This window comes from Pituophis catenifer, unplaced genomic scaffold (assembly GCF_029215685.1).
Source record: "Pituophis catenifer annectens isolate HBS135680 unplaced genomic scaffold, rPitCat1.0.hap2 SCAF_12, whole genome shotgun sequence".
In the NCBI taxonomy this organism is placed as follows: Eukaryota; Metazoa; Chordata; class Lepidosauria; order Squamata; family Colubridae; genus Pituophis; species Pituophis catenifer.
The window spans coordinates 12,201,770-12,227,943 of record NW_027256892.1 but is presented as its reverse complement, the minus strand read 5'-3'; the positions used below and the strand labels follow the sequence as shown (position 1 = coordinate 12,227,943).

The following is a 26,174-nucleotide window of genomic DNA, read 5'->3' as shown; positions in this document are numbered from 1 at the left end:
CCCATTTTTTTTTGTTCCAGCCAGATAGAGACACTTAATTCTGCTTTAATTAAAGCTTTTAAGGGGAATTCATATAAGAGACAGACTTTATTGATAGATGATACTAAGTAAACAAGGGATTGTGTGAATATTTGTAATGATTATGCAAGAAAAATTAAATTTTAACGTGTAGGAAAATGATTTTAGGGCAATAAGAGGACTCTGGCGATCTCAGCATTGTAGGGCTACTTGATCTCTTAGAAAATGTCACAAGAAACTTTGCTGGCTTTGAGAGAAACAGGGCAAGACAGGTTTTATTTTTTTTAGTAAGTTTGTATTTCCAGTTAAATTAGCAGCAGTTATCTTTAAAGGATGATTCTGGCACATAAATAGAGCTAGAGGTTTTTTCTTATAAATTAATGCTTATTAAGCATGACAGTGTCTTTCCATAGGAAATCTTGGCCTTACTGTCCTGTTGCTGAGATGGTACCACCCAAGAAGGGGCTACAACAACACGGTTCCCAGAAAATTGCCCAGCCTAATTTGAGGCCTCCATCAGTCAACTGGAATGTATTAGCAGGAAGAACTCAGTGCATAGCACCTGTTGGGGCCTGGGTGGAGAGCGCCCAAGATAATGGAGAAGAGAGTCCAGTTTTTGTGAGTATTAAGTTTCAAATTACCTAAATCAATATCAAAAATTCAGACTATTAAACCACCTGGTTCACTTTCTACTCTAACTGGCAGTGGTTCACTGAAATCTCCAGATGTTGGAGATGGAATCTAAAACTTCTTCAGGTTGTAGTAGTTATCTAACAACTATTTCTGTTCTGAGGAATTCTGTAATGGTAGTATAGTTTTGAATGGTAAACATCAAAACAACTTATAGCTTTTAGGCTGTGATTTATTCCTTTTCTTTTAATTAAGCTAATTGGGGTGCCTGTGGCCCTGCAATTCCTGTCATCTCTGATAATAGGCCATTCTGGGTAGGACCCAGAGATACTGGAATCTAACATCTGGAAGGCCACTAATTGCTATTATGTTTTAATTAGAACCCTTATTCATTGTGTTAGTGGTACAAATCAAAAGTATATACTTAATATGTGTCTTCAGTATCAATAGAATCTATCTATACAAAGTGATCCTAAGAATGCTTTCATGAAGACAAGTGTGCTGTATTAACAAAACTTAGTAAGCATTAACAGCAAGCTTGATGCTGTTCTGAAATATGGTTCCCTTGTGATCTGTTTATCTGTTTTAATGCTAATTATTTCTACAGGCTACAGCTATTCAGATTGAAAAAGAATACAAAGAACAACAAAAAGAAAAAGAGAAAACACTGAAACATTTTCAGCAGGAGGTAAAACGCAGGGTGAACCAATGTGTTAATCTAAAGAGGAAACAACAGTTGAAGACATCTTACGAAGCTGTAAGGTTCTATTTCTTTTAAATGTGAATTTCTTGAAAGCTGAATTTCTGTGCAATAAAAAAAACATCAATTTAGTTTGGAGAGTAGTTATTTTAATCTGCCTGTTTCTTTTCCTATAAATGAAATTATTTTAATATAAATAACAAAATTGTTGGGTGATCTTGGTTTTTGAATTTTAAAAGACACCACTCCTTAGTTCCACAGGCTACTTAATTACATATTTCAATGTAACAGCAATTCTATTGCTGTTAAGCCTTTTTGAGATTATTTTAGCTCATATTTACTGCAATCTAACTTTCAGATATCTATCTTTTTTCCAAATTTTTAGAAAATAATTTAATGGACTCCATTTGTCAATAAATCAATATTTCAAGGATTATTTTTAATCGGTGATCTCTTCATACAGTGTATTTATGCTTTTCCATCATTTGATACCTATTTCTTTTCCATTGTCATTTTAAGCTTGTATGCATCTCATTTTCACACTTTTTTTCTCTTGACAGGCCCTGAAAGAAAGCTCTGTTATTATAGGATTTTCAGATTCTGCTTTGCAGTTGACCCCTAAGAAAAATACATGTCTCTACAGATATACCAGAGATTCTGCTATTGGCAATTCTAATGACAAAGTCACCTACATACAGCAAGCTGATTACATGCCGGAGCAGTTTTCGGAGCTAGCCAAAACAGTAAATGTTTTTTTCTGTTTTCAGTTCTCTGACTTAATACACTAATGACAAGTAAACCCTGTTTATAATGTGTGCTATCTGCTTCTTTGTATAAATCTCTTCTTTCAGGTAAGGAAAACGGTGCAACAGGTCCGTCACAAACTAGCTTCTCGAAAAGCTGTTCCAGAAGGAAATGAACCTCCAGAACATCCAGGAGGTGCTCATCAAAATCCTCCAAGAAGACAGGTCATTAGCACAAAAATGCTTATAATGTCATGAATGCTAAGAACTGTAGTATTTGTTTGCATGTAAAGCAGGGAATTAAATTTCCATTTACTATGTTTTCCCTAAAAACAGTAAATCAAGACATGGCAAGAAAATGGAACATTTTGAATACCACTTAGACTTATATAACACTTCATACTGTTTTAAAACCCTCTCTAAGCAAACCCTACAGTCAGCCTATTGCCCCCAACAATCTGGGTCCTTATTTTACTGACCTCAGAAGGATGGAAGGCTGAGTCAGCCTTGAGCTGTTGAGGATCAAACTCTTGGCTGTTGGCATTTAGCCTGCAATACTGCATTCTAACCACTGCACCACTATGGCTCCTAAATATAGGTGTGGATATCCTGGTTGAGAATTCTGGCAAATGCAGCTGAAAATCAAGTGGAAGTTATTAGGTTAGAGAAGGATTTTTCTTGCACCAAAATAATTATGCAAGCTTGGAGGGACACATTTCCACATGATTTGCAAAAAAACCTCAATGAACAGAGGTCTGTCATTAGATTTTATTTGCTTGATTTGCTTTCATTATGCCCAAACCTAGACAGGATTCAAAGGAGTTCCTTACTGAACCTGAATGTTTGTTTAGATATCTATATCCTGCTTTTTAACAGCAAGCAGAACCTTGCAACAAAACTACTCTAAGCCCAAAAGAGGGTGATATGGGAGAACTTCCTCTGAAGGGACACCATGATCTTCCAGCTGAACTTCAAGAACAAGAGGTAGGAAATTGGGACAACACAGAATTTCAAAAAGTAAGACTTCTCAATTATGAGATTTGTAACTAACATCTAGTTCAACTAACCATCTGCTAGGGCTTTACATTTGATAGTTCCAAGGAAATGGGCCTTCTCTGCCATGTCATCTGCCTTATGCAACTCCCCGCCCCACCCTCAGTTAACTCTATCCCTGTTAATATTCCAAAAATCCCTCAATATCTGGTTATATCACCAGGCTTGGGAGTCTCAGGGAACCAATAACATTCTAAGATGGCTCCACTATTGTGGTTGATATGATCACTCCACACCATTAAATACCATTAAAATGTATATTTTAATTTTTAATAATATTTTAATATATGTTTTAATTTTTATAATGATGGTTTTATATATATGTATGTTATATATATCTTCTGTTTTATTATTTACACTCATTTCTTGTGAGATGAATAGCCATGTAAATTTGATATATAAATAAATAATCTGAATTATGTTAAACACTTTTGGCAAAATATTGGCATTCTTGGTACCTTTGTTGAGAGACTGTATTATTGAAGTGAAAAGCTGCTTCTCTTATTTGCCTGTGAATTCTTGAACTGAACATTAAAATGCTTTCTATTTTAGTACAGACAAGTAGCTCAAGATTCAAACAATATATGGCTAAATTACTGTAGCTCAGTTATAATATAAAAACCTTTCAATTTTTTTTAGTCCTAACAAAACAGGTCCAAGAAATGTGATTTAGGCATTTATTGATGTATTGCAGAAGTTTTATGCATTAATTTTTCTTTTGCCCTATAACAATAATTGCATATTGCTGATATAACCCTTTTTATATGGTAAATATTAGGTAAATTGCATGGACAATTTTGCAACATAATAGTGAAATACATCATGGTTAGGGCTGAAGGTTATAAGAGATTTTCTGAATTGACCCTTCATATATAATGAGATTGCCACCAAAGTTTTTATAGTTGTGTTCTTCACAACATAAAGACACTTTTCAGGGAAAAATTAATCTGGTGGGGTGCAGAGGAGTGTTCTATTTTGCTTTCCATGTTATTTCTCATACATATTTTAGGCTGTTGTCCGGAGATTGGGGATTTGGTACAGTTCTGTATAGCTCTTTATCAAAACCAAAAAAAAGTTATTTTTAGTCACCAATAATAGTAATAGGATGCAGGATCTTATTCTTTGCTTGATAGTGTGGGTATGTTAAAGCTTGCACTGTTACATAACAGGCAAGAAGAAACATTTTGAAAAAATTATGAAAAAAGCTATCCAGGTTTCAATGGTAGTTTTTTATGATCACATGTATGATTATTTCAAAAGTTTACTCTCTGTTTTTTCTTCCAGGTAAATAGTGATACCTTGAAAGATAATAATCCAGCTAATACTGAGACTCGTGCTGTTCATTTATTCTGGCCTGGAATAGAGGAGGAACAATCAAAGAAGCAGGTATATAATCTTACATTAATTCACCTTATTCAGTGCTATCATGACTGAAAGGGAGATTCTTTGATCAGGTACCTTATTATGTATCTCATTGCTGATCCCTGAGTAAAGATTAGAATTATTGTTTCTATCCATAGGTGGCAGCACTAGGCAGCCTGATCTAATCCCAGATGTTACCAAAATCAGCATAGGTCAACTTGGATAGGCTGTCTGAAAATTCCAAGGCCGGATAGTGAAAAATTTATATATATAATATATATGAAAACTTTTTGTAACAATTCCTGTGTGCAGTTGCTAGGAGTAGATTTGTGTGTGTCTTTATTTAATTGCCTAATTACAAGCCAGCAGAATGAAGTCTACCTGAAGAGATCTGTTTGGTGAACTTCTCCAATAAATTATAACAATATAAGTACAAGTATAACCTTGTAATATGTAACAATGAAACTCCCTAATTATGGAACGCTAAAAAGAGCAAGCACTAAAAAGTGCTTACACTGTAAACTGAAATCTTACACTGTAAGATAACACAGAGATAGCTAATGTCCCAATTCATGCATGTGTGTGAGCAGGTATGTAAAAAACAAATCCAAACTGTCAATAGACAATTTTTATTTTTGAAAATAGGCCAGATTTAACTTCCAAATTTTCTATCTTATATGTGAAATGTCCAGGTTCCTTGGTTGGAGGAAAAAAGAGATAAAATTTTACATTTTTGTGTTAATAGAGCTAGAGATAGATTGTGTATTATGTCTGAGTTTAATGATTTGAGAAACCTTGCAAAAATTTTTAAAACATAGTCCACTGACTTGCAATCTAATAGGATTCAGATGAGATTCGAAGGAACAAAAAAATATACTGGTTCATCATGTATTAATTCTTCATTTAATTATTTCATGCGAATATACTCTAAATGCAACTATTGAGAACACAAATGATAGGTGGTCCAGGTTAAATCACTGGTATGGGCCACGCTGTATTTATTTGCCTTTGCTGTGGTCAGGAAGAAGAATAAAGTAAAAATTTCCTTGGTGGTACGTGGAATAGCACGATACAGCATTAGGATCCAACTGAAACTCTTCTTTTTCTGTAGCACCAAAGCCAGTATCTGAGGTATAGGCGCCTCTTCATGGATATCGAAAGAGAGCAAGTGAAGGAGCAGCAAAGACAGAAGGAGTGGCAGAGGAAAATGGACAAGTACACATTCAGTAGATGACCATTCTTTTTTGCCTATAATCTCTTGAATATAAAAAAATGATTGCTAACATTGCTCTATACTTTTGAAAGCAAAAAGTCTAAGGAATTATTGGGTGGTAGCCACTCATTTTTGATTTCTAAAAATATCTCTATGGAGCTCAAAAATAAAGATGAAACTGGTATTTTACTGTTCACCATACCAGCTTCTCATTTCATTAATTTTAGTGGCCAGGAGAGTGTCAGAAATAACTGACAGCTGGCAACACAGCTGTTCTGACCTATAGCTTTCCTTTTCCTGTCATAGTTATGGGGCCTTGGTGCTATAATATCTCACTTGAACTATAGTAAAATGAAGTTTTAAAAAATGGTGCCAAGCTATGCCATTGTCATTTTTTAAAAGCATATCTGGGCTCCAGGGGAATTTTTTTTTATTGGATATATTTTTAAAAAATGAAGTGGTAAAGAATCTTAGAGAGGTCACCTGGGCAAGTTGTACATTGAAGCAGAGATTCACTTTCTCATAACATCTGAGGAATCTTCTCTCTTTTTTTTTTTTATTGAAAAGTTTTAAAATGTTTTACAAACAAATTCCCACCCCTTCCCCTCCCCCTTCCCCTCTCCCTCCCCTCCCCCCCCGACTTCCCAGAGCAAAATACAGGGTATTGCATTTAACAAACATAATCTAACATAAGCAAACTATAAACTCTTTTTTTTTTAATTTTATTAACATAAACAAACATAAAACACAAATACATGTAAACACTTATACATTAACAAAGAGTCAATCGACTAACTTCTAGAAAACCTTCGCATCGGTGATTAATGTCCATTTAACCAATTTTCCTTAATCATACTATTTACAAATTCACTTGCTTATACCTTAATATATTCATTGAAGTTCAGCAGTATCTTTCTACAAACATATTAACCATTTATTTATACAATCCTACGGCTCATCTCATGTATCTATTTCTACAATTCTTGAGTTATGTTCTCCTAATGTCCTATGTTGTTGGCCCTATCCTTCTTTCTAACCATGTGTACCATTTTTGCCAAACTAAATAAAAGTCAGTGTTCTCTTTATCTTGGAGCTCTTTTGTGAGCCTATCCATCTCTGCGCATTCATTTATTTTTGTTATTATTTTTTCTTCTGTTGGTATTATCTCGGATTTCCAATTCTGAGCGTACACTATACGTGCCGCTGTCAATATGTGGATGGTAAGATATTTTATCTCCTTGGTACACTGTGATGTTGTCATTCCAAATAGAAAGAATTCTGGTTTCATTTCTACACTTTGCCTCGTTGTTTCTTCGATTATTCTCTTAATCTCTTGCCAGTAGCGTTGTGCCTTCCTGCAAGACCACCAGAGATGGTAGTATGTCCCCATTTGTGTCTTGCACTTCCAACACATTGGTGATGTGTTTGGAAACATTTTAGCCAAACGTGCCGGAGGAAGGTGCCATCTATAAAATATCTTGTATAAATTTTCTTTGTATGGAATCGACAGTGTCATCTTATAATTTTCTGCCCATAGCTTGTCCCATCTATCCAACTCTATATTGTGACCTATATTTCTTGCCCAGCTTACCATGTTTTCTTTCACTGTTTCCTCCTCTAATTTATACCTTATTAAATATCCATAAATTTTAGATATTATTTTCTCATCTGTGCCTTTTAAAATTTTATCTAGTTCACTTGGTTGGCTTTGAAAATCATAATGTCTCCGGTCTGCTGTATATTTTGACTCAATTTGAAGATATGGCCACCAATCAATCATAATGCCTCGTCTTTCCAGTTCTTGTCTCGTAAGTAGGTCTCCCTCACTACTCAACAATTCTTGATATTTCCGCATCTTTCCTATTTCTATAGTGTTTGGATAAATTAGCGCCTCCATAGGCGACAACCATCGTGGGATTTTACTATAGTGTTGCCTTCTGATATCTTGCCATGTTTTATATAGTGCACCTCTTATTACATGTCTCTGGAAGTACGGATGTTGCTTGTCTGTGCCTTCCCACAGAAAGGCATGCCAACCTCGACTCAGATCAAATCCCTCCAAGTATAGCGTTCTCCTATTTGATAGATCTATCCATTCTCTGATCCAATTCAATGCCGCCGCCTTGTAATATAGCTCCCAGTCTGGTAGACCTAGGCCTCCCTTCTCCTTTGTGTCCTGTAAGCATCTTATTTTAATTCTAGCTTTCTTTCCTTGCCAGATGTATTTCATTATTGTCTTGTTGAGATCCTTAAAGAAATCTTTTCCCGGACCAATTGGTATCACTTGGAAGAGATACAGGAGTCTTGGTAATATGTTCATCTTTACAGACGCTATTCTGCCAAGAAATGATAGTTGTACCTTATTCCATCTTTCCAAGTCTTTTCTAATTTGCTTCATCAATTTAGTGTAATTGTCCTCTCTAATAGTTGTTGCTTTTGTAGTAAGCCAGATTCCCAAATATTTTACTTTCTTCGCAATTTGCATTCCTAATTCTTCTTCTAATTTTTCCTCTTGTGTCATTGTCATATTTTTGGTCAAGACTTTGGTTTTTTGTTTATTGATCTTAAGCCCCGCCACTTTGCCATACTCCTCTATCTTCTCTAATAATTTGACTCCCGCTACTTCCGGTTGTTCCACTATGAAGACCACATCATCCGCGAAAGCCTGTAGTTTATACTCCTCATTCCTTATCTTCAGTCCTTTTATTTCTTCTTCCTTTCTTACTTCCTTTAGAAGGACTTCCAGTGAGATTATAAACAGTAGAGGCGATATCGGGCATCCTTGTCTTACCCCCTTTTGGATGCTTATTTTTTCGGTCATATCTCCATTAATTATAATTCTCGCTGTCTGGGAAGAATATATTTTCTTAATCATTTTCAGGAATTTGTCGCCGAAATTCATAATCTGCAGTTGTGCTATAAGGAATTTCCAATTCAAATTGTCGAACGCCTTTTGCGCGTCGAGAAAGATTAGCGCTACCTGATTATTGATGTTTTGCTCGTAGTATTCGAGAACGTTTATTATTGTCCTCATGTTGTTTTTTATTTGTCTCCTTGGGACAAAACCATTTTGGTCGGGGTGTATATAATTATGTATAATTGTTTTCAGCCTCTGTGCTATAATTGTCGTGAATAGTTTATAATCTACATTTAACAGCGAGATGGGTCTATAATTTTGGACTTTAGTCGGATCCGTATCTTCTTTGGGGATGAGTGAGATAATTGTTTCGGCCCAAGATTTAGGTGTTTCTGCTTCCAGCAGTGCCTCATTGAGAACTTGTAGTAGTAGTTCGTCTATTGCAGACTGGCAGTTTTTATAAAATTCCGTTGGAATTCCATCCGGACCTGGGACTTTGTTGTTCTTCTGTTTCTTTCGGGCTTCCATCAACTCCATCATTGTTATTGGTTTATTCAGTATTTCTCTGTGGGATTCCTCTAATTTCTGGATATTTGCTTTTTGTAGGTATTCCATGATATCTTGGTCTTGAGTCTCTTCTTGTGTGTAGAGGTTTTGATAGAATTCCCTTACTATACGTTTTTTATCTAAATTCATACTATATAGTTGTCCTGTTTCATCCTGCAATTGGTATATTATTCTTTTTTCCCTCTCTTTCTTCAGTCTGTATGCCAGCCAGCGACCTGTTTTGTTTGCATATTCAAAGTATTTCTGCTTGACCATTTTCATTTTCTGTGCGATTTCTGCTTGTGAAATTAAGTTCAACTCATGTTTAGTACGATTCAATTTTTCCCTTGTTGTTTTGTCGTCAGGCTGTTTCTGTAATTGTGACTCATATATGTTGAGTTCTTCCATTAATTTTTTCCTCTTTTGTTGTTTATCTTTATTTTTTTTTGCTGTGTATGCTATTGTGAGGCCTCTTATATAGGCCTTAGTAGTGTCCCACAGATTCTGTACTGAAGTCTGCTCCTTTGTGTTTATTTGATAAAATATTCTAAGTTCGTTCTCCATCATCTGCACATAATCTCTATCTTTTATTATTCCGGTGTCCATCATCCACCTCTTCTGCTTTCGCTGTCCTCTCCATGTTATTTTTATAGGATTATGATCGGCCCATGTATTCGGTATAATTTCGATGTCTTGTAGATCCTTCCTGAGGTCTGGCGTCATCCAGGCCATGTCAATCCGAGACCATGACTGGTGTGGGTTTGAGTAGAAGGTATATTGTTTGGTTTGTTTGTTGGCCTCTCTCCATCCATCATGTAATTGCAATTCTTCAGTCATATCCTTAAATGTATCCGGTAAGATTCTTTTTCGAGTCTTACTTTGTTTATTACTTCGATAGTCATCTTGTATATTCACGATTGCGTTGAAGTCTCCGACAACACAGATATTTTCGTACTCCAAATCTTTAATTGTATCATGTAGTTTCTTGTAAAATTCTCTCTGGTTTCCATTAGGTGCATAGATAGAAGCTAGCAATATTTTCCTTGTTTCTGTTTGTATTTCAGTTATTAAAATACGTCCTTCCGAATCTGTATATATCTGTTTAGCTTTTAAATGGTTTTTGACATAAGTTGCCACTCCTCTCTTCTTATTATCTCCTAGGGATGTGAATAATTTTCCTAATTTTTGATTCTCCAACAATATTTGTTGCTGTCTTTTAATGTGTACTTCTTGTAAAGTTATCACATCTAAGTCCAATTTTTGCAATTTCGTAAATATATATTTCCTTTTCCTTGGGGAGTTGAGTCCGTTTATATTAATTGATATAATTTTTATTTCTCCTTCCATCTCTATCGAGTTTATCTATTTGTGATTTTCAACTTTGTTGTGTTTCTGGTAACTCTTTGAGTCTTTTCCCTCGCTCCCTCTCTCTCCATTCTTTCTCTCTCCAATCTTTTTGCCTCTTCCTGATCTTTTTCTTCCTTCTCCATCCGCCGTGTCCCGGGTTCCGCTTCTCTCCTTGTCTCCTGTTCCTCTTCCATTGTAAAGTGCTGGTCAAAGAATTCTTGAGCCTTTTCCAGATTATCAATCTTGTACTTTCTTTCATCCCAGGAGATAAGTAGGCCTTCCGGTAGTAGCCAGCGGAATTTTATTTTAAATTTATTTAGCTGGGTGGTCAGGAAATTATAATTTCTTCTTTGATCTCTCGTTCTTCTTGGTATTTGTTTGAGAGTTATGATTTCTCTTCCCTTGTGCATGATTGTCTCTTCCCTCATCTTCCTGTAGATCTCTTCCTTAATAGATTTTTTCGTGAATCTTATGTGAATTTCTTTGGGTAATTTGTTTCTTCTTGCGTAGTTCGTGTACACCCTATATATTTAATCCATTCCGTTTCGCAGTTCATCCTTATCCACCTGGGTTGCCTTTGCCAGTATCTCAATCATTATTTCACTTAGATCCTCATCCTTCTGCTCTTCTACATTTTGAAACCGTAAGTAGAATGATGCCTTTTCCATTTCCAGATAGGTTAACGCGTCCTCAGTTTCCTTATTAAATGCCCCTTGATCTTGTTCCATTCTTTCCATTCTGTTGGTCGCATATTCTACTCTTTCTTCCACCTTTTGGATCCTCTGCTCGTTTTCTGTTATGTTTTGCTGAATTTGTTCTATCTTCTCATCCATATTTTTAATGTTATCTTTAATTTCCCTCACATCTGACCTCAATTCTTCATGATTTTTCTTGGTCTCTTCATGATTATGTGCCATGGTTTCCTGCATTCTATTCATGCCTTCCTGGATCATTGCTAATGCGGAGTGGATGTTCTGTAGGACAGGGTTCGTCTTCTCCTTTTCTGTGGTTTCAATTACTTTCTGTTGAGCTGGTGAGGTCATAAGTATCATTTGGCCCGATGGTGTTTTCTTACTTATTTTAGCTGTTGTCGTTATACTTGTGGTCGCCATTATCATCTCTTTTTTTATTCTTTCCCAGATTTTCATATACTGGTCAATATTTCTAGGTCTGTTTTAGAATTTCACCCAAATTTATTTTTCGCTTTTTTCCAGGCTCCTTTGTACTTATAAATCAATCAGCATGGGAAGCTAAGTGGGAGGGTCGAGGGAAAAATGTAACGTTCTAGCAATCCATCAGCTAATTCTCCCTGGTATTAAGTATTTGAGTAAGTGGTATATTAGTAAGTAGGGAGTAAGTGCAATATGATTTCTCTCAGAAGGTAAAGGGATGTAGTTAATATAAATGTATCTAATATACTATGGACTAAATCTTTAATACTAACTATATATAGATCAAATTAATATATCACTTAATCTATTAGTATCTTGTGCCGGGGGTGCGCACTCGCTACTTGAGAGCGATTGCACGCCCCGGTCCTCAAGGCTTCCCTCAGATACTAGGTGGCTCAGATACTCAGGACCTGGGCCTCCGGCTGATGCTGTGCAACGCCAGGTCCGTGGTAAATAAGGCCCCCCTCATTTACGATCTTATTCAAGAGGGGGGAGCGGACCTGGCGGGTATTACGGAGACCTGGTTGGGCCCAGAGGGAGGGGTCCCTCTGGTTGAGATGTGTCCACCAGGCTTCAGAGCATTCCATCAGCCGTGGGCCCAGGGGAGGGGAGGGGGGGGTGGCGGTTATTATTAACGAAGGTCTGGGTCCGAGGGAGACCACTGTGCCTCAGATTGCCGGATGTGAGTCCCTCTTTGTGAGATGGGGTCATGGGGTTCAGATGGGCTTGCTGCTTACGTACCTGGCTCTCTGCCGTGTGGCAACGGCCCTGCCCGAGCTACTCGACGTGATAGCCACGGTGGCAGTTGATACACCCAGGCTTATGGTCATGGGTGATTTCAATCTGCCGTCCGTTGGTGAAACGTCAGAGATGGCTCGGGAGTTCATGGCTTCCATGATGGCCATGGACCTGACCCAGTTAGTTCATGGCCCCACTCACGGGGGGGGACACACGCTGGACCTGATTTTTGTCTCTGGCCAGTGGTTGAGTGGTCTTATTATAGGGGATATAGACATGAAACCCTTGTCATGGTCAGATCACTCACTCCTTCGTCTGGACCTTCGAACCGCTACACCCCGCCGCAGGGAGGCGGACCCAATTAGATGGATCCGCCCCAGGCGCCTGATGGATCCTGATAGGTTCCAGACGGAGCTTGGGCCAATTCCTGAAGATCTGGCACACGACTCGGCAGAGAACCTGGTAGCTGCCTGGGATCGGGCGGCTGGTGGGGCCTTGGATCGAGTCGTGCCTTTGCGGCCTCTGACCCGGTGTCGATCCCTCGCGGCTCCTTGGTTCACCGAGGAGCTGAGGGAGATGAAACGCCGGAAAAGATGCCTAGAGAGCGGTTGGAGGGCCAGTCTCGCTGAATCTGACCGAACACTGGTAAGGTAGCATATTAAGACCTACCTAGTGGCGATAAAGACGGCAAAGTTTAACTACTTTTCCGCCTCTATTGCGTCATCAGGGAATCGTCCGGCCGCCCTGTTCAGGGTAACCCGCTCCCTGCTCCATCCGGGAGCGCGGGAGGATCCCTTGGAAGGCAGGGCGGAGGATTTCGGACAATACCTGTATGACAAAATCGGTCAGATCCGGGGGGATTTGGACTCTGACTGGGTAGATCAGGGCAGGGTGACGAGGAATAGTCTTGAGAATGTTACCTGGGAGGAGTTTGATGCTGTGACTCCGGATGATGTGGACAGGATTTTGGGGAGACTTAGTGCGGCCACATGTTTACTGGACCCGTGTCCCTCCTGGTTGGTACTGGCCTCCCGGGAGGTTACACGAGGCTGGCTCCAGGGTGTTATCAACGCTTCGTTGAGTGAGGGTCACTTCCCTGCCACCTTGAAAGAAGCGGTGGTGAGGCCTCTCCTCAAGAAGCCGTCCCTGGATCCGGCAATATTGGCCAACTATCATCCTGTCTCCAACCTTCGCTTCCTGGCGAAGGTTGTTGAGAGTGTGGTCGCGCGACAGTTTCCACAATTCTTGGAGGAAACATCCTCCAGTCGGGTTTCAGGCCTGGACACAGCACGGAAACGGCATTGGTCGCGTTGGTTGATGATCTCTGGAGGGCTCGGGACAGGGGTTGTTCCTCTGTTCTGGTCCTGTTAGACCTCTCAGCGGCTTTTGATACCATCGACCATGGTATCATGCTGCACCGGTTGGAAGAGTTGGGGATGGGGGGCACCGTATTACGGTGGTTCTCCTCCTTTCTCTCGGACCGGTCGCAGTTCGTGTTGGCAGGGGGGCAGAGGTCGACCTCAAGGCCTCTTATATGTGGAGTGCCTCAGTGGTTGGTCCTCTCGCCCCTCCTGTTCAACATTTATGTGAAGCCGCTGGGCGAGATCATCCGTGGCTTTGGGGTGAGATACCACCAGTACGCTGATGACACCCAGCTGTACATCTCCACCCCAGGCCACCCCAACGATGCCCTTGAAGTGATGTCCCAGTGCCTGGAGGCTGTGCGGATCTGGATGGGGAGGAACAGGCTCAGGCTCAACCCTTCCAAGACTGAGTGGCTGTGGCTCCCGGCATCCCGATATAGTCAGTTGACTCCATCACTGACTATTGGGGGCGAGTCGTTGGCCCCCACAGAGAGGGCTCGCAATCTGGGAGTCGTCCTGGATAGGCAGCTGTCCTTGGAGGAACATCTGACGGCTGTAACCAGGGGGACCTTTTGTCAGGTTCGCCTGATCCGCCAGTTGCAGCCCTTTCTTGATCGGGATTCCCTGTGCACAGTCACTCATGCCCTCATCACCTCTCGCCTTGACTACTGCAACGCTCTCTACATGGGGCTCCCCTTGAGGAGCAACCGGAGGCTCCAACTGGTCCAGAATGCAGCAGCGCGGGTAGTGACGGGAGCAGCCTGGCGCTCCCATGTAACACCGCTCCTGCGCAAGCTGCACTGGCTCCCAGTGGTCTTCCGGGTGCGCTTCAAGGTGTTGGTTATCACCTTTAAAGCGCTCCATGGCATAGGGCCTAGCTATCTTCGAGACCGCCTGCTGCCACCGACGATCTCCCATCGACCCGTGCGCTCCCACAGAGAGGGCCTCCTCGGGGTGCCATCAGCCAAACAGTGCAGGCTGGTGACCCCCAGGGGGAGGGCCTTCTCTGTGGGGGCACCTACCCTCTGGAATCAATTGCCTCCAGAGATAAGGAGAATCCAAGACCTCAGTGCCTTCCGCCGTGCCCTTAAAACCTTCCTTTTCCAGCAAGCCGGGCTGGCCTAATTTTTTAAGTGTTTTTAAGTGTTTTGTTTATTGTTTTTAATTAATGGGGCCAAATTTATATATGTATATTTTAACTGTATTTTAATATTTGTACTTGATGTTTTTACTTGGCTGTTCACCGCCCTGAGTCCTCAGGGAGAAGGGCGGTATACAAATTCAAAATAAAATAAAATAAAATAAAAATAAAAAATAAATATACACTTCTTATAAATAAGGTCATACTATGCAATCAAATGTCAAACGTAGATTCCTTAAGCAATTGTCTAAATATTTATCTTACTTATCTAATTTATCCAATTTATTTTAATTTATATAACATACGTATATGGATATACTTTTGTAATTATAATATAGCTATGATAAGTATAATATAATCCGGATCTTTGATTCTAGTTGTATTAAGACAAATTAACAAATCATTGAGATTCTAACTATATAAAGACAAATTAATAGAAATTATATTTAGCTATAATAAAATCTATATCTCTGATTCTACGTATATAAATATATAAAAACAAATTAATAAGGCAATAATTCACTTAATGGGTACAAGATAAGTATAAGGTAATGTTATGCAGTCATATAAATATAGATTTCCAAAGCAGTGAGTATATATACACCAAATATTACTTCTTAGTCACTGTTGGTAATTAGTAGTTGGTCTTGGTAGTATCTTGTATTCTGGCAATCTTTATATCAAATATCCAATTATAGTTCAAGTCCACTTCCTTTCAACTGTCAATAGTTTCAATATAATATGTCCATGTATTATCCACTTGTTCCATAATCCTCAGTTCAAGTCCTCATCGGGATAAGCCGTGGCAGAAACAAAAATTATAAATCCAATGTATTTCACGTCCGATCGTACTTTTTCCTCCCTTTACTTTACTTTTTGTCCAATACACACCGATCGTGTGCCAAAAGTATCAAGCATCTGCTTCCCCAAATAACACAATCCAATAGTCCCGTTGCTTTATTATCCAATTATCCAATTAACTCGATCAATAAACTTGATCCTGTTAAGGAAGCCTTTATCTGGATTGTCCAGTAAGTATCGGCAACAATGTTATAAGTTCTAAGTTGACTGTGTTCTCCCTGCTGTTGCTCAATATGGCTTCACCGTCCTTTCTTCTATGGATATCCGGGGCTCTAAAAGTCCTCCCGTTAAGTCTTTTAAGTTTTCAGAGACCTTCGCTCTCCCAGCTTTTTGTTATGAAGCTCTGGTTATCAATCACACACTTCGTTCAACCGTATTCCCTCTGGATTCTTTCGGATTCCACTGACTACCAAATTACGCGCTGTCACTTTCAATATGGATTCCTCCCCTTCACTCCACTTATCAGTCGCCGCTTCTCTTTCTCCTCTTTTACTCAAGGGTTCCTTCCACCCGCTTTCTCCCAACCGTTAGAAAATGCAGGTATACCTTTTCAATCTTTAATCCTCACTTCTGTTTTCACCGATGCTTTTCTTTTTCAATCTTCGCTTCCCTCTTAACAGCTGTCAGCGTTTCTGGCCAGCCGGGTGGCTGGTTCTTCCTCGTTCCGAGTTAGAGGAGTTATCCTGAACCTTCGGGGGGATTGCCGCCCTCCCCGAGGTCCTCAGAAATTTCTTCTACCGACCTCTACGGGGTCGGTAGCGCTGAAATCAGCGCCCGCAGCGAGGATATTAGGGGCTTTGGAAACGGAGCACCGTTCCTTTCGTCCCTAACACGTTGACGTCACCGGCGGAAGTCAGCAAACTATAAACTCTTAACTTCCCCTTACTCTTTAACTCCACCATGGGTCAAAGTAGAAGAGAGAGAGAGAGAGAGAGAGAGAGAGAGAGAGAGAGAGAGAGAGAAAAGAAATCATCTGAATATTTCATTCATAAACTATTTGCAACTTTTTAGTCCCGTATTTGTTTTGTATATAGTCAATCCATCTTCTCCATTCCAGTACATATCTTTCATTCGAACTGTCCTTCAAATATGCAGAAATTTTAGCCATCTCCACCAGATTGGCTATTTTTAATGTCCATTCTTCAATAGTAGGTATTTCTTCCTTCTTCCAGTATTGCGCCACCAAAAGTCTGGCTGCCGTTATTACATTCAAAATCAAATTGGCCTCTATAACTGTACATCCTTCAATTATACCCAGTAAAAACAACTGTGGAGTAAATTTTATCTTCCTTTTAAGAATATTTTGTATAATCCACCATATCTTAATCCAAAATGCCTTAATTTTCTTACATGTCCACTATACATGAAAATACATTGCATCATCACATTTACATCTCCAACATGTAGGTTGTAAATTCGGGTACATATAGGCTAACTTTTGGGGATCTAAGTGCCATCTATAAAACATTTTATAAAAATTTTCTCTTAGATTTTGGGCTTGAGTAAACTTCACATTTCTAACCCATATTTTCTCCCATACATCCATAAATATTGATTCCCCAAAGTTTTGTGCCCATTTTATCATACAATCCTTCACTAACTCAGTTTCTGAATCTATTTCTATCAGTGCATTATACAACCTTTTAATATGCATTGGACTTTGATCTCTGATTTGTTTTATTAAATTTTCTTCATTTTGCACAATACCAATTTTCTGATCTTCTTTCCACCTAGTATACAATTGCCCATATTGAAACCAGGTTTGAATTTTCCTTTCTTCCTTTAATACCTCTAAAGATTTTAATTGCAATATACCTCTTTCCAAAATAAGAAGCTCTTTATAGGTAGTCACATCTTGTTTCTGCTCCACACTTATATTTTCTATCATATGTCTAGGTATTGTCCAAACAGGTAATTTGTTATTTAATTTATATTGATACTTTTTCCATACACGTAACAATGCATTTCTTAATATATGACTTTTAAAATTCTTATCCACCTTTTTATCATATAGTAAATATGCATGCCATCCATATAACAAATCATACCCTTCAATATTCAATATTCTCTCTTCTGTTAAATTAATCCAATCACTAATTGCTGAGAGCACAGCTGCCTCATAATACAATCTTAAATTAGGCATTTTGAGACCTCCTCTTTCACGTATGTCTTGCATTATTTTCCATTTTATCCTTGGTCTCTTTCCTGCCCACACAAAATTGGTAATACCCTTCTGCCATTCATTCAAATTTCCATCTTTTTTCAGTATTGGTATCATTTGGAAAAGAAATAAAAATTTTGGCAAAATATTCATCTTTATCTTTTTAATATTTATCTTTCCCAGGAATGATAATTGCAATTTTTTCCAACTTTCCATCTCTTTCTGGATTTTTTGCCACAGTACTTCATAATTATACTTGTATAATTTCGCATTTGATGTTGTAAACCCGCTTTTGATGTTGTAAACCCCTAAATATTTAACCTCCTTAACTGATTCAAATCCTGTTATTCTTTCAATTTCTTCTTTTTGACTTGTAACCATATTTTTAATTATTATCTTCGTTTTCCCTGCATTAATTTTAAATCCAGAGACTTGTCCATATTGGTTAATTATATCCATTAAACCTATAACTGAATTTATTGGTTGGGTCAGAGTCACAACCAGGTCGTCTGCGAATGCTCGTACCCTATAATCCTCATTCCTAATTTTAATTCCCCTTATTTTATCTGAACCACGTATTTTATTCAACAAAATTTCCAAAGTCAAAATAAACAATAATAATAATGGATAATAATAATAAACAATGGAGATAAAGGACATCCTTGTCTTGTTCCCTTTTCTATATTAAAGGTTTCCGTTAAACTACCATTAATTATTACTTGTGCTGTTTGTTGCTGATATATTGCCTTATGAGGAATCTTCTCTTATAAATTACTTGGCAGAGCCTTTTTATGCAGGAGAGAATGCTGTCTTTTATTGTAAGTTTTTGGTTAACTTACCCTTGCTCCCATAGCGTTTTACTAGTGAAAACTTTACAATGATGCAGTAAAGTCTGGACAAATATTGAGTTTTAAAGAGATTGCCCAAGGGAGAAAAACAACAGAGTTAAATGGCTACGTTTTCTTAAGCAGCGTGGTTTTCTAAAACAAATATTTTTCCTTTTAAATTCTTGTATTTTTCCATTGATTTGAAGAGCTTTTGATTTAGTAAGCTGGCAGCAGCTACGCAATTACCCTCTGATGATTTGGGCTGAAGGTCGATTTCACCCACCATTCTGTTTTCATGCAGTGACTAACCAGACCCCTCTAGGAAGTCTAGATATGGCATAAACACAACAACTTGTTTGTGCCCTATTGACTAATATTTGGGAATATCTTTTTTCTGAATATGACTATTTCCATTAATTATGTGACTGAAGACTGTTGTGAGAGACTGAATTTGAATGAACTTTTATGATTTTATAATGAAAGCTCTCTTGTACCATTCCTGTACAGGTAGTCCTTGACCAAAATGGAGCCCTGAATTTATGTTGCTAAGTGAGAAATTTGTTAAGTGAGTTTTGCCCCCTTTTACAGCTTTTCTTGTCACATTTGTTAAATGAATCACTGCAATTGTTAAATTACCGTATTTTTGGGAGTATAAGACACACCTTTTTCCCCCCTAAAAGGGGGTGAAAATTTAGGTTTCCCCCGCCCACCCACTGGCCCCTACCCTTTGGCCTGTGCCTTGCAGCAGTTACCTCCTTGCAAGCAAACAGCAAGAAAAAACAGCTCCTTTCAGCTTCAGCACAGACTAATTAGCACAAGTTGATTGGATCGGCCTCCCGACTCTCAGCTGATTTGTTCTCAGCTGTTTTGTGCAGGGCTCTGCTGCTTGGTGCAAAGAGGCAAATTGCTGGAGCAGATTTTTTTTTCCTTGTGCTAATCAAGCTATGCTGAAAACGAAAATGAAAGTAAAGCAGGCTGTTGGCTGTTTGCTGCAATGAGGCAAAATTGCTCAGAGGCAGAGGGAGATTTCTTTTTCTTCTTTTCCTCACCAAAAAAGGTAGGTGCGTCTTATACTCCGAAAAATATGGTAGTAACCCACTTGTTAAGTGAATCTGGTCTCCCCATTAACTTCTCTTGTCAGAAGATCATAAAAGTTGATTACATGACCCTGAGACATTGCAACCGTCATAAATATGAACCAGTTGTCAAGCATCTGTATGTAAATCATGTGACCACGGGGATGCTGCAACGGTCATAAGTGTGAAAAATGGTCATAAGTCACTTTTTCCAGTGCCATTGTAACTTTGAACAGTCACTAAATGAACTGATGTAAGTTGAGGACTACCTGTATACAGAATTCTCTAGCTGATATACTCTTTTTGTCAATATTTTTGTTAGAAACCTCTTATTTCTCTTCAGTTTTCTTTTGCACTGTCCCTAGCTCTTTTATACTAATTATTGTTTGGAGATTTTTTGTTTTGTTCTAATGTATAGTTGGTTAGAAACCAAACATTTGCAGGTAAAGGGGGAAAAAAGTTGTAATGTGGAATACACAGTCAAGTATACCATGCAGAAACTTGCTAAATAAGATGCCAAGCTGATTGTTATGTTTTCAGTCTGCTGAAACTAAAGTAACAATAATATGCCTTTAACCAGATTTTATAATCTTCCTTTTATTTCATATAGAAATTTGATAGCATAACAGAATGGACAGCTGTGTTCCTCTAATATTTGATTCTGTACTCCAATAACTAATTCTGAATGATTGGAAATTTTGTCTGCTACAGAATTAGGAAAGAAAAGGAGTATCAGCGCCGTGCAGAGGAACAGAGGATACAGGAGGCACAGCGAGCAAAGGAGAAAAGGACACAGGAGATGGCGTCACAAAAAAATGCTAACCCCAGGGGAAAAGCCTGTGAAAAACTGCAACAACTGAAACTGGAAGAGCCAGAAGAAAAGAAAAAAATAGTGGAAAGAGTACAAAAAAATAAAGAATATTCTAGGTGAGTTAAAGTTTGGAATCCAATAAACATGCATTTACAAGCACTGCCAGACCAGAACAAACATTCACCTAGTCCAGTCTCCTGATAAAGCCTAAAGGCCAAGGTCTTTCTTAGTCCCTAGTATCTATTTGGGAGATAAATGATGGGGAGCACCACCAGTACAACCAAAGGCAGCTGAACTTCTCCAGGTATTGAGTACAGGTAGTTCTCAACTTACGACCACAATTGAGCCCAAATTTCTGTCATTATGTGAAACATTCATTAAGTGAGTTTTGCCCCATTTTACAACATTTGTTGCCATGGTTATTAAGTGAATCACCATTGTTGGTAAATTAGTAATACATTTGTTAAGTGAAACTGGTTTCCCCATTGACTTTGCTTGTCAGAAGGTCACAAAAGTTGATTACATGACCCTGACCACTGTAACCGTCATAAATGAGTCAGTTGCCAAGCATCTGAATTTTGATCACGTGACCATGAGGATGCCTCATGGTTGTAAGTGTGAAAAACGGTCATAAGTCACTTCAGTGCCATTGAAACTTCAAACGGTCACTAAACAAATTTGTAAGTCGAGGACTACCTATATTTCTAAGAGTTCTATCAAGTTGCTAAACCAGCAAACATAACCAGTACCTGGTCAAAATACTTGCAGATGCTTCCAACCAACCTTTTCACTTGGTTATCTTGCTCCAGGATATTACAATAAGTTGGTGATAATTGTTGGATTGACAGTTGTAGGAATGGTCCCATTGGTCAGGCACAGCAGCAGCAGCAGCATGTGATTATGGACAAGCAGAATGACCAGAGGCCACCTGAGGCTCCACATCCACTGTAGAACATTAATACAAGAAGCACTTGGAGAAATGGCTGCCTCTGTGAGCCTATCAATTTACTTGCAGCTCTCTTCTGTGGGCCTCCAGATGATTAGAATTGAGGAAGCTATCAATAAAAGACAGACCTTCCTGAATTTTTTCAAGCATTTCAGATATGCAGTATACCCAGGTTTAAAAGATCACAGTAGGGGAGAGGGAATGTCCGTTATTTCTGAATGCCCATTAAATTGGATATAACATCGGATGAAAATACAATAAGTCTCATCTTCCTGAACTATTAAATCCAGGCTTCATTATATTGCTGATTCTTATCTGAGGCTTGTATTTTGAATTTACTGTAGTTATATTAGGTTTCAATACCTTTTCTGTAACTATGTGATTGAAGATGTCCTATGTAATGATGTAGAGTATTTTTTAAAAAACAATTAAAATTAAATTATCTAATGTTAATACTTTAATTACTTTAATTTTAATCATTAAACATTTCAAGAGCTTATGTTAATTTGCACACCGATTGAAAATGACACTTTATGAATCTTGCAAACTTGATTCTAGTCCATAAAAGCTTGTGTCCCAGTAAACCTAAGTGACCTTATAGCTCCTGGTTTGGTTTGGTTTGGTTTGTTTGTTTGTTGCAGAAGAAAAATAGTTGAAATATGTTGAACAGATTTCAGCCAGGAAATTTGGTTATAGCACTAAGGCTTTAAAATTGTTGCTGAACAGGGAAAAAAATGTGTTTTGCAGATATGTGGAAGCATTACGAGCCCAGATGCGAGAGAAGATTGACATGTATAATATACATTTGCCTCCCTTGTGCTTTTGTGGGTCAGATTTCTGGGACACTCACCCCGATAGCTGTGCCAACAACTGTATGTTCTACAAAAACCACAAAGGTATCATATTTGGAAGTCCCCCTTGTTCCATTACTTTCAGTACCGGCCCTCCTCATTTGGATTTGATTCAGTGTGTTTTAAAACAGCTGGTGCAATAGAGAAGGCAACTCAGTGCACCACAGGTGATGTCACTGTCCGTGACAGATGTGCAAACTGACATTGAGTGAGATAATTTTTCTAATCTGCCATAACTTTGGGCAAAGTATTGTTAATTACAGTTTGTGTGGAAATATTTTCTTCCACACTTTTCTCTTGCAATTGTAGATATAAGATTTGAAACAAATTTGACTTCTGCTCAGTTTGAGAGTATTTCAGTTCTGTGAAAGGGAGAGCTTTGAACCTAAGTTACAGTTGCAGTAACCAGCTTAAAAACATTGGCAATTAAATACCACATAAAGAACTGAACAGACAGATTCTAAATCTGTAGATGTACATTATAAACAAAGATAGGTCCCAAGATTGCCTGCTGTGATCAGGTATTGTTAATTCAGAACTTAAAGCAATATATCTTTTCAAAGCTCCTGAAATGAAGTGAAGAAGATGGGATACTGTACTTCACAATAGAAGTTGCTCAAACTTAACTTTCATTCTTTGCCTATCTACAGCTGTACATTCTGTTTGGTCACACAAAATCCCTGCTGCTTCATACTGTAGTAAATATTTTTAATTATTGTTCTCTCCTTTGAAGAAACTCCTTTGTATAAAAAAAGATTTTAATACCTGACTTTGTGTATAATACAAAGACTTTGAATTGTGATTCTTACGGACAAGCATTGCAATGTAAAGAAAGAAACAATTTTGCTGTATCATACTGATAAAATTCACAGCCTTGCAGTTAGATAAGAAATTCTCTGAACTGTCTTAGAGTCAGGATGCGTGAGTTGTGTGGCCGTATAAATTTTCTTAATAAATAAATTGCCATGTTGAGTCAAGTTTCTGGGCTTTTTTTCTGCTGACAAACAGCAATTCTGTGCTGCTCTTTGGGATATATATATATATGTATATATATATACTGATACCATATTTTCCGGCGTATAAGATGACTTTTTAACACATGAAAATCTTCTCAAAAGTCGGGGGTCGTCTTATACGCCGGGTGTCATTCTCCTATAACCAGGCAGACCGGCCCGAAAGACTCTGACGACCCTTAAATGGCTCTGGCGATCCAAGCTCTGACGATCCCAGCTTTGCCTGCTAATCAGGCAACTCAGCTGGGATGCCAGAGCCATGTAAAAGGAAAAAAATTTTTTCCTTTTACGTGGCTCTGCAAGCTCTGATGATCCCAGCTGAGTTGCCTGCCAATCAGGCAATGCAGCTGGGATCGCCAGAGCCATCTATCCAAGCTCTGACGATCCCACTCAGCTGGGATCGCCAGAGCCCTGTAAAAGGAAAAAAGTTTTCCCCCTCCAGCTTGCTTACCTTAGCTGCTAATCGCAATGCTTGCCTTGCTTCGCTTGCCTGAATCCATTCCATCAGCAAGCCACTCCCTGCCTGCAATCAAGCAGGCAGGAGTTGTGGACTTCAACTCCCAGAATTCCTCAGCCAGCAAAACAAAGCTGGCTGAGGAATTCTGGGAGTTGAAGTCTACAAGTCTTAAAGTTGCCAAGGTTGGAGACCCCTGATATATTGGGTAAGTTTTTTTCCCCTTTGGGAGCTTTAAAAAAAATAGTTAATTGGGTTTTTGTTTTAGTTGTTCTTTTTTAGACCTAGCCATTTAAAGTTTAGGAAGTTTTAAATTTAGTTTTCATATAAAAATAAAATAATATTTGTGCAGCTTTCTGAGATTTAATGTGTTTCTGTAGTGTTTCACTCTAACTACACAAACACACAAAATCTCACAAAGCTGTATGTGAAATTTTGTGTGTGTAAAGTGTGAAAGTTGTTTTTTTGGGCTTTTTGTGGCTGTGTGAGGTTCCTGCTTGTTGCAGGGGCCATTTTGGGTCTAGCACAGCTGCTTTTACATTGTGGGTGAGCCTGTTGTGTTGTGTGTGTGTAAAGTGTGAAAGTTGTTTTTTTGGGCTTTTTGTGGCTGTGTGAGGTTCCTGCTTGTTACAGGGGCCATTTTGGGTCTAGCACAGCTGCTTTTACATTGTGGGTGAGCCAGTTGATGTTTTTTAATTTTTATTTGGTGTATGTTGGAAGAGGGGTAGTCTTATACGGTGAGTATAGCCCAAACCCTATATTTTAACAGAAAAAGTCAGGGGTCATCTTATACGCCCAGTCGTCTTATACGCCGGAAAATACGGTGTGTGTATATATATATATATATATATATATATATATATATATATAAAACAATGATTAACCTGTGATTGTACCTTTTGGTAGTAAAATCCATAAACATTGTTTGAACTACTACATTGATTGTATAGCCTCTACTATTGTAGAGGACAAAATGTTTAATTTCCAAATAGCACATAACATCATGCTTTCCATTGTTTTTGCCTTCAAAACTGTATATATCCCAATAAAGCTAATTTCTCTTTCAGTGTATGCTCAGGCTCTGCAAAATGTCATCTCATCTTGCGATATTTTGGACAGGGGCTCAAACACAAGACTTTCCGTCCATACATTTGCTGTTGTACATGCTCGTTCTAAAAATTCCTGACAGAAAAGAGTGAAATTGTTGCCTCCTTCCCAACCCTGTCTGAAAGTAGGTGACTATGAACACATCACTTCTGAATTTTCTCCCGGATTGGATTAAAATAAATAGATTCAGAAGAGAAGTCTTCTTACATTTCTTTACTTTTCTGAAAGTAATATTCTGTGTTTTATTTTTTACAGGATACTAATTTGTCAAAAACATTAAATTCTTTGTTATTTATTCATGGGTGGAAAATGTTCTTAAATCAATTTTGTGCCCAGCCAGAGCTGTATCTGTCAGCCTGTGAGATTTCTTGTTCCCAAAGTTTAGGTGGGTTTTGTGCTTTGGGGGTGGGATATGTTATTAAAATACATTCTGTCTCACATTGAATTTCAAATCAAGATACCTGCTTCCTCCAAGATTTGGTAGTGTAAATTGTAAAATGTAAACCTTGATCTTCGGGAAAACTTCTGAAAGGGATTACTCCAAAAGACCAGAACTGCTACTAATCATGACAATGCTTAGTCAGCATCAAGACAAGATGAAGGAATGTTCACATTGAAAAAATTGAGAATGTAACCCAGTTTCTAGAATAAAATGAATGAGTCTCCTGAACAGTACTTGTTTTTAATTTGATGTTGGGTTGGGAGTCTCTTGTTTGTGATTTGCACATTTGACATAGGACAACTAAGAGTCTTGAAGTAATACACATTTCTATGCATTTTTATTATTTGGATATATATTTGAACAAGGAATGCCTCTGAACTATATTTAAAAAGTGAAACTTTAAAACTGAGTTTTTGGTATATAGTATGTTGACTGAAGAGATTGTTATGTCAGCTTGTCCAATTTTCAGGCTTTGCAGATCTGTTAGATAACGTGCAGACAAAGAGTTCTTTGCTCCTGACATATTCCAATAAAAACGTTTTATGTTTTATATCCAAGTGTCTACTGTCAATTCTGCTTATCTGTTGTGAATTCTGGGAATAATAGCATGAAAAAGATTTGCTACTGAACCATGTCGGCTTCTTTTAAATTGAATTGCTTATAAAATGTCGCAATAGAAAGTGAGAAGATTATAACATATAATTACATTTTTAATGTCTATGTGTCTTTCCTGCAACACGT

At 38.3% G+C, this 26,174-nt stretch overlaps 1 protein-coding gene across 1 annotated transcript; it reads left to right on the top strand.

The window, feature by feature from the left end:
- The first annotated feature begins 411 nt into the window (after positions 1-411).
- On the top strand, positions 412-25,725 carry CCDC15 (coiled-coil domain containing 15). Its single transcript, XM_070952596.1, has 10 exons — positions 412-636; positions 1,256-1,405; positions 1,909-2,091; positions 2,200-2,316; positions 2,968-3,075; positions 4,429-4,530; positions 5,618-5,732; positions 20,521-20,736; positions 22,314-22,462; positions 24,952-25,725. The coding sequence occupies exons 1-8, from the start codon at positions 412-414 to the stop codon at positions 20,667-20,669; spliced, it is 1,149 nt and encodes a 382-aa protein (XP_070808697.1). The 3' UTR covers positions 20,670-20,736; positions 22,314-22,462; positions 24,952-25,725.
- Positions 25,726-26,174: the final 449 nt, after the last annotated feature.

Bases quoted from the DNA above. Each gene is read 5' to 3' on its own strand.
- CCDC15 (XM_070952596.1), top strand. From the start codon at position 412: ATGACAGTGTCTTTCCATAGGAAATCTTGGCCTTACTGTCCTGTTGCT. The intron at 1,406-1,908 runs GTAAGGTTCTAT...TTCTCTTGACAG, and splicing joins TGAAGACATCTTACGAAGCT to GCCCTGAAAGAAAGCTCTGT. The intron at 2,092-2,199 runs GTAAATGTTTTT...CTCTTCTTTCAG, and splicing joins TTTCGGAGCTAGCCAAAACA to GTAAGGAAAACGGTGCAACA.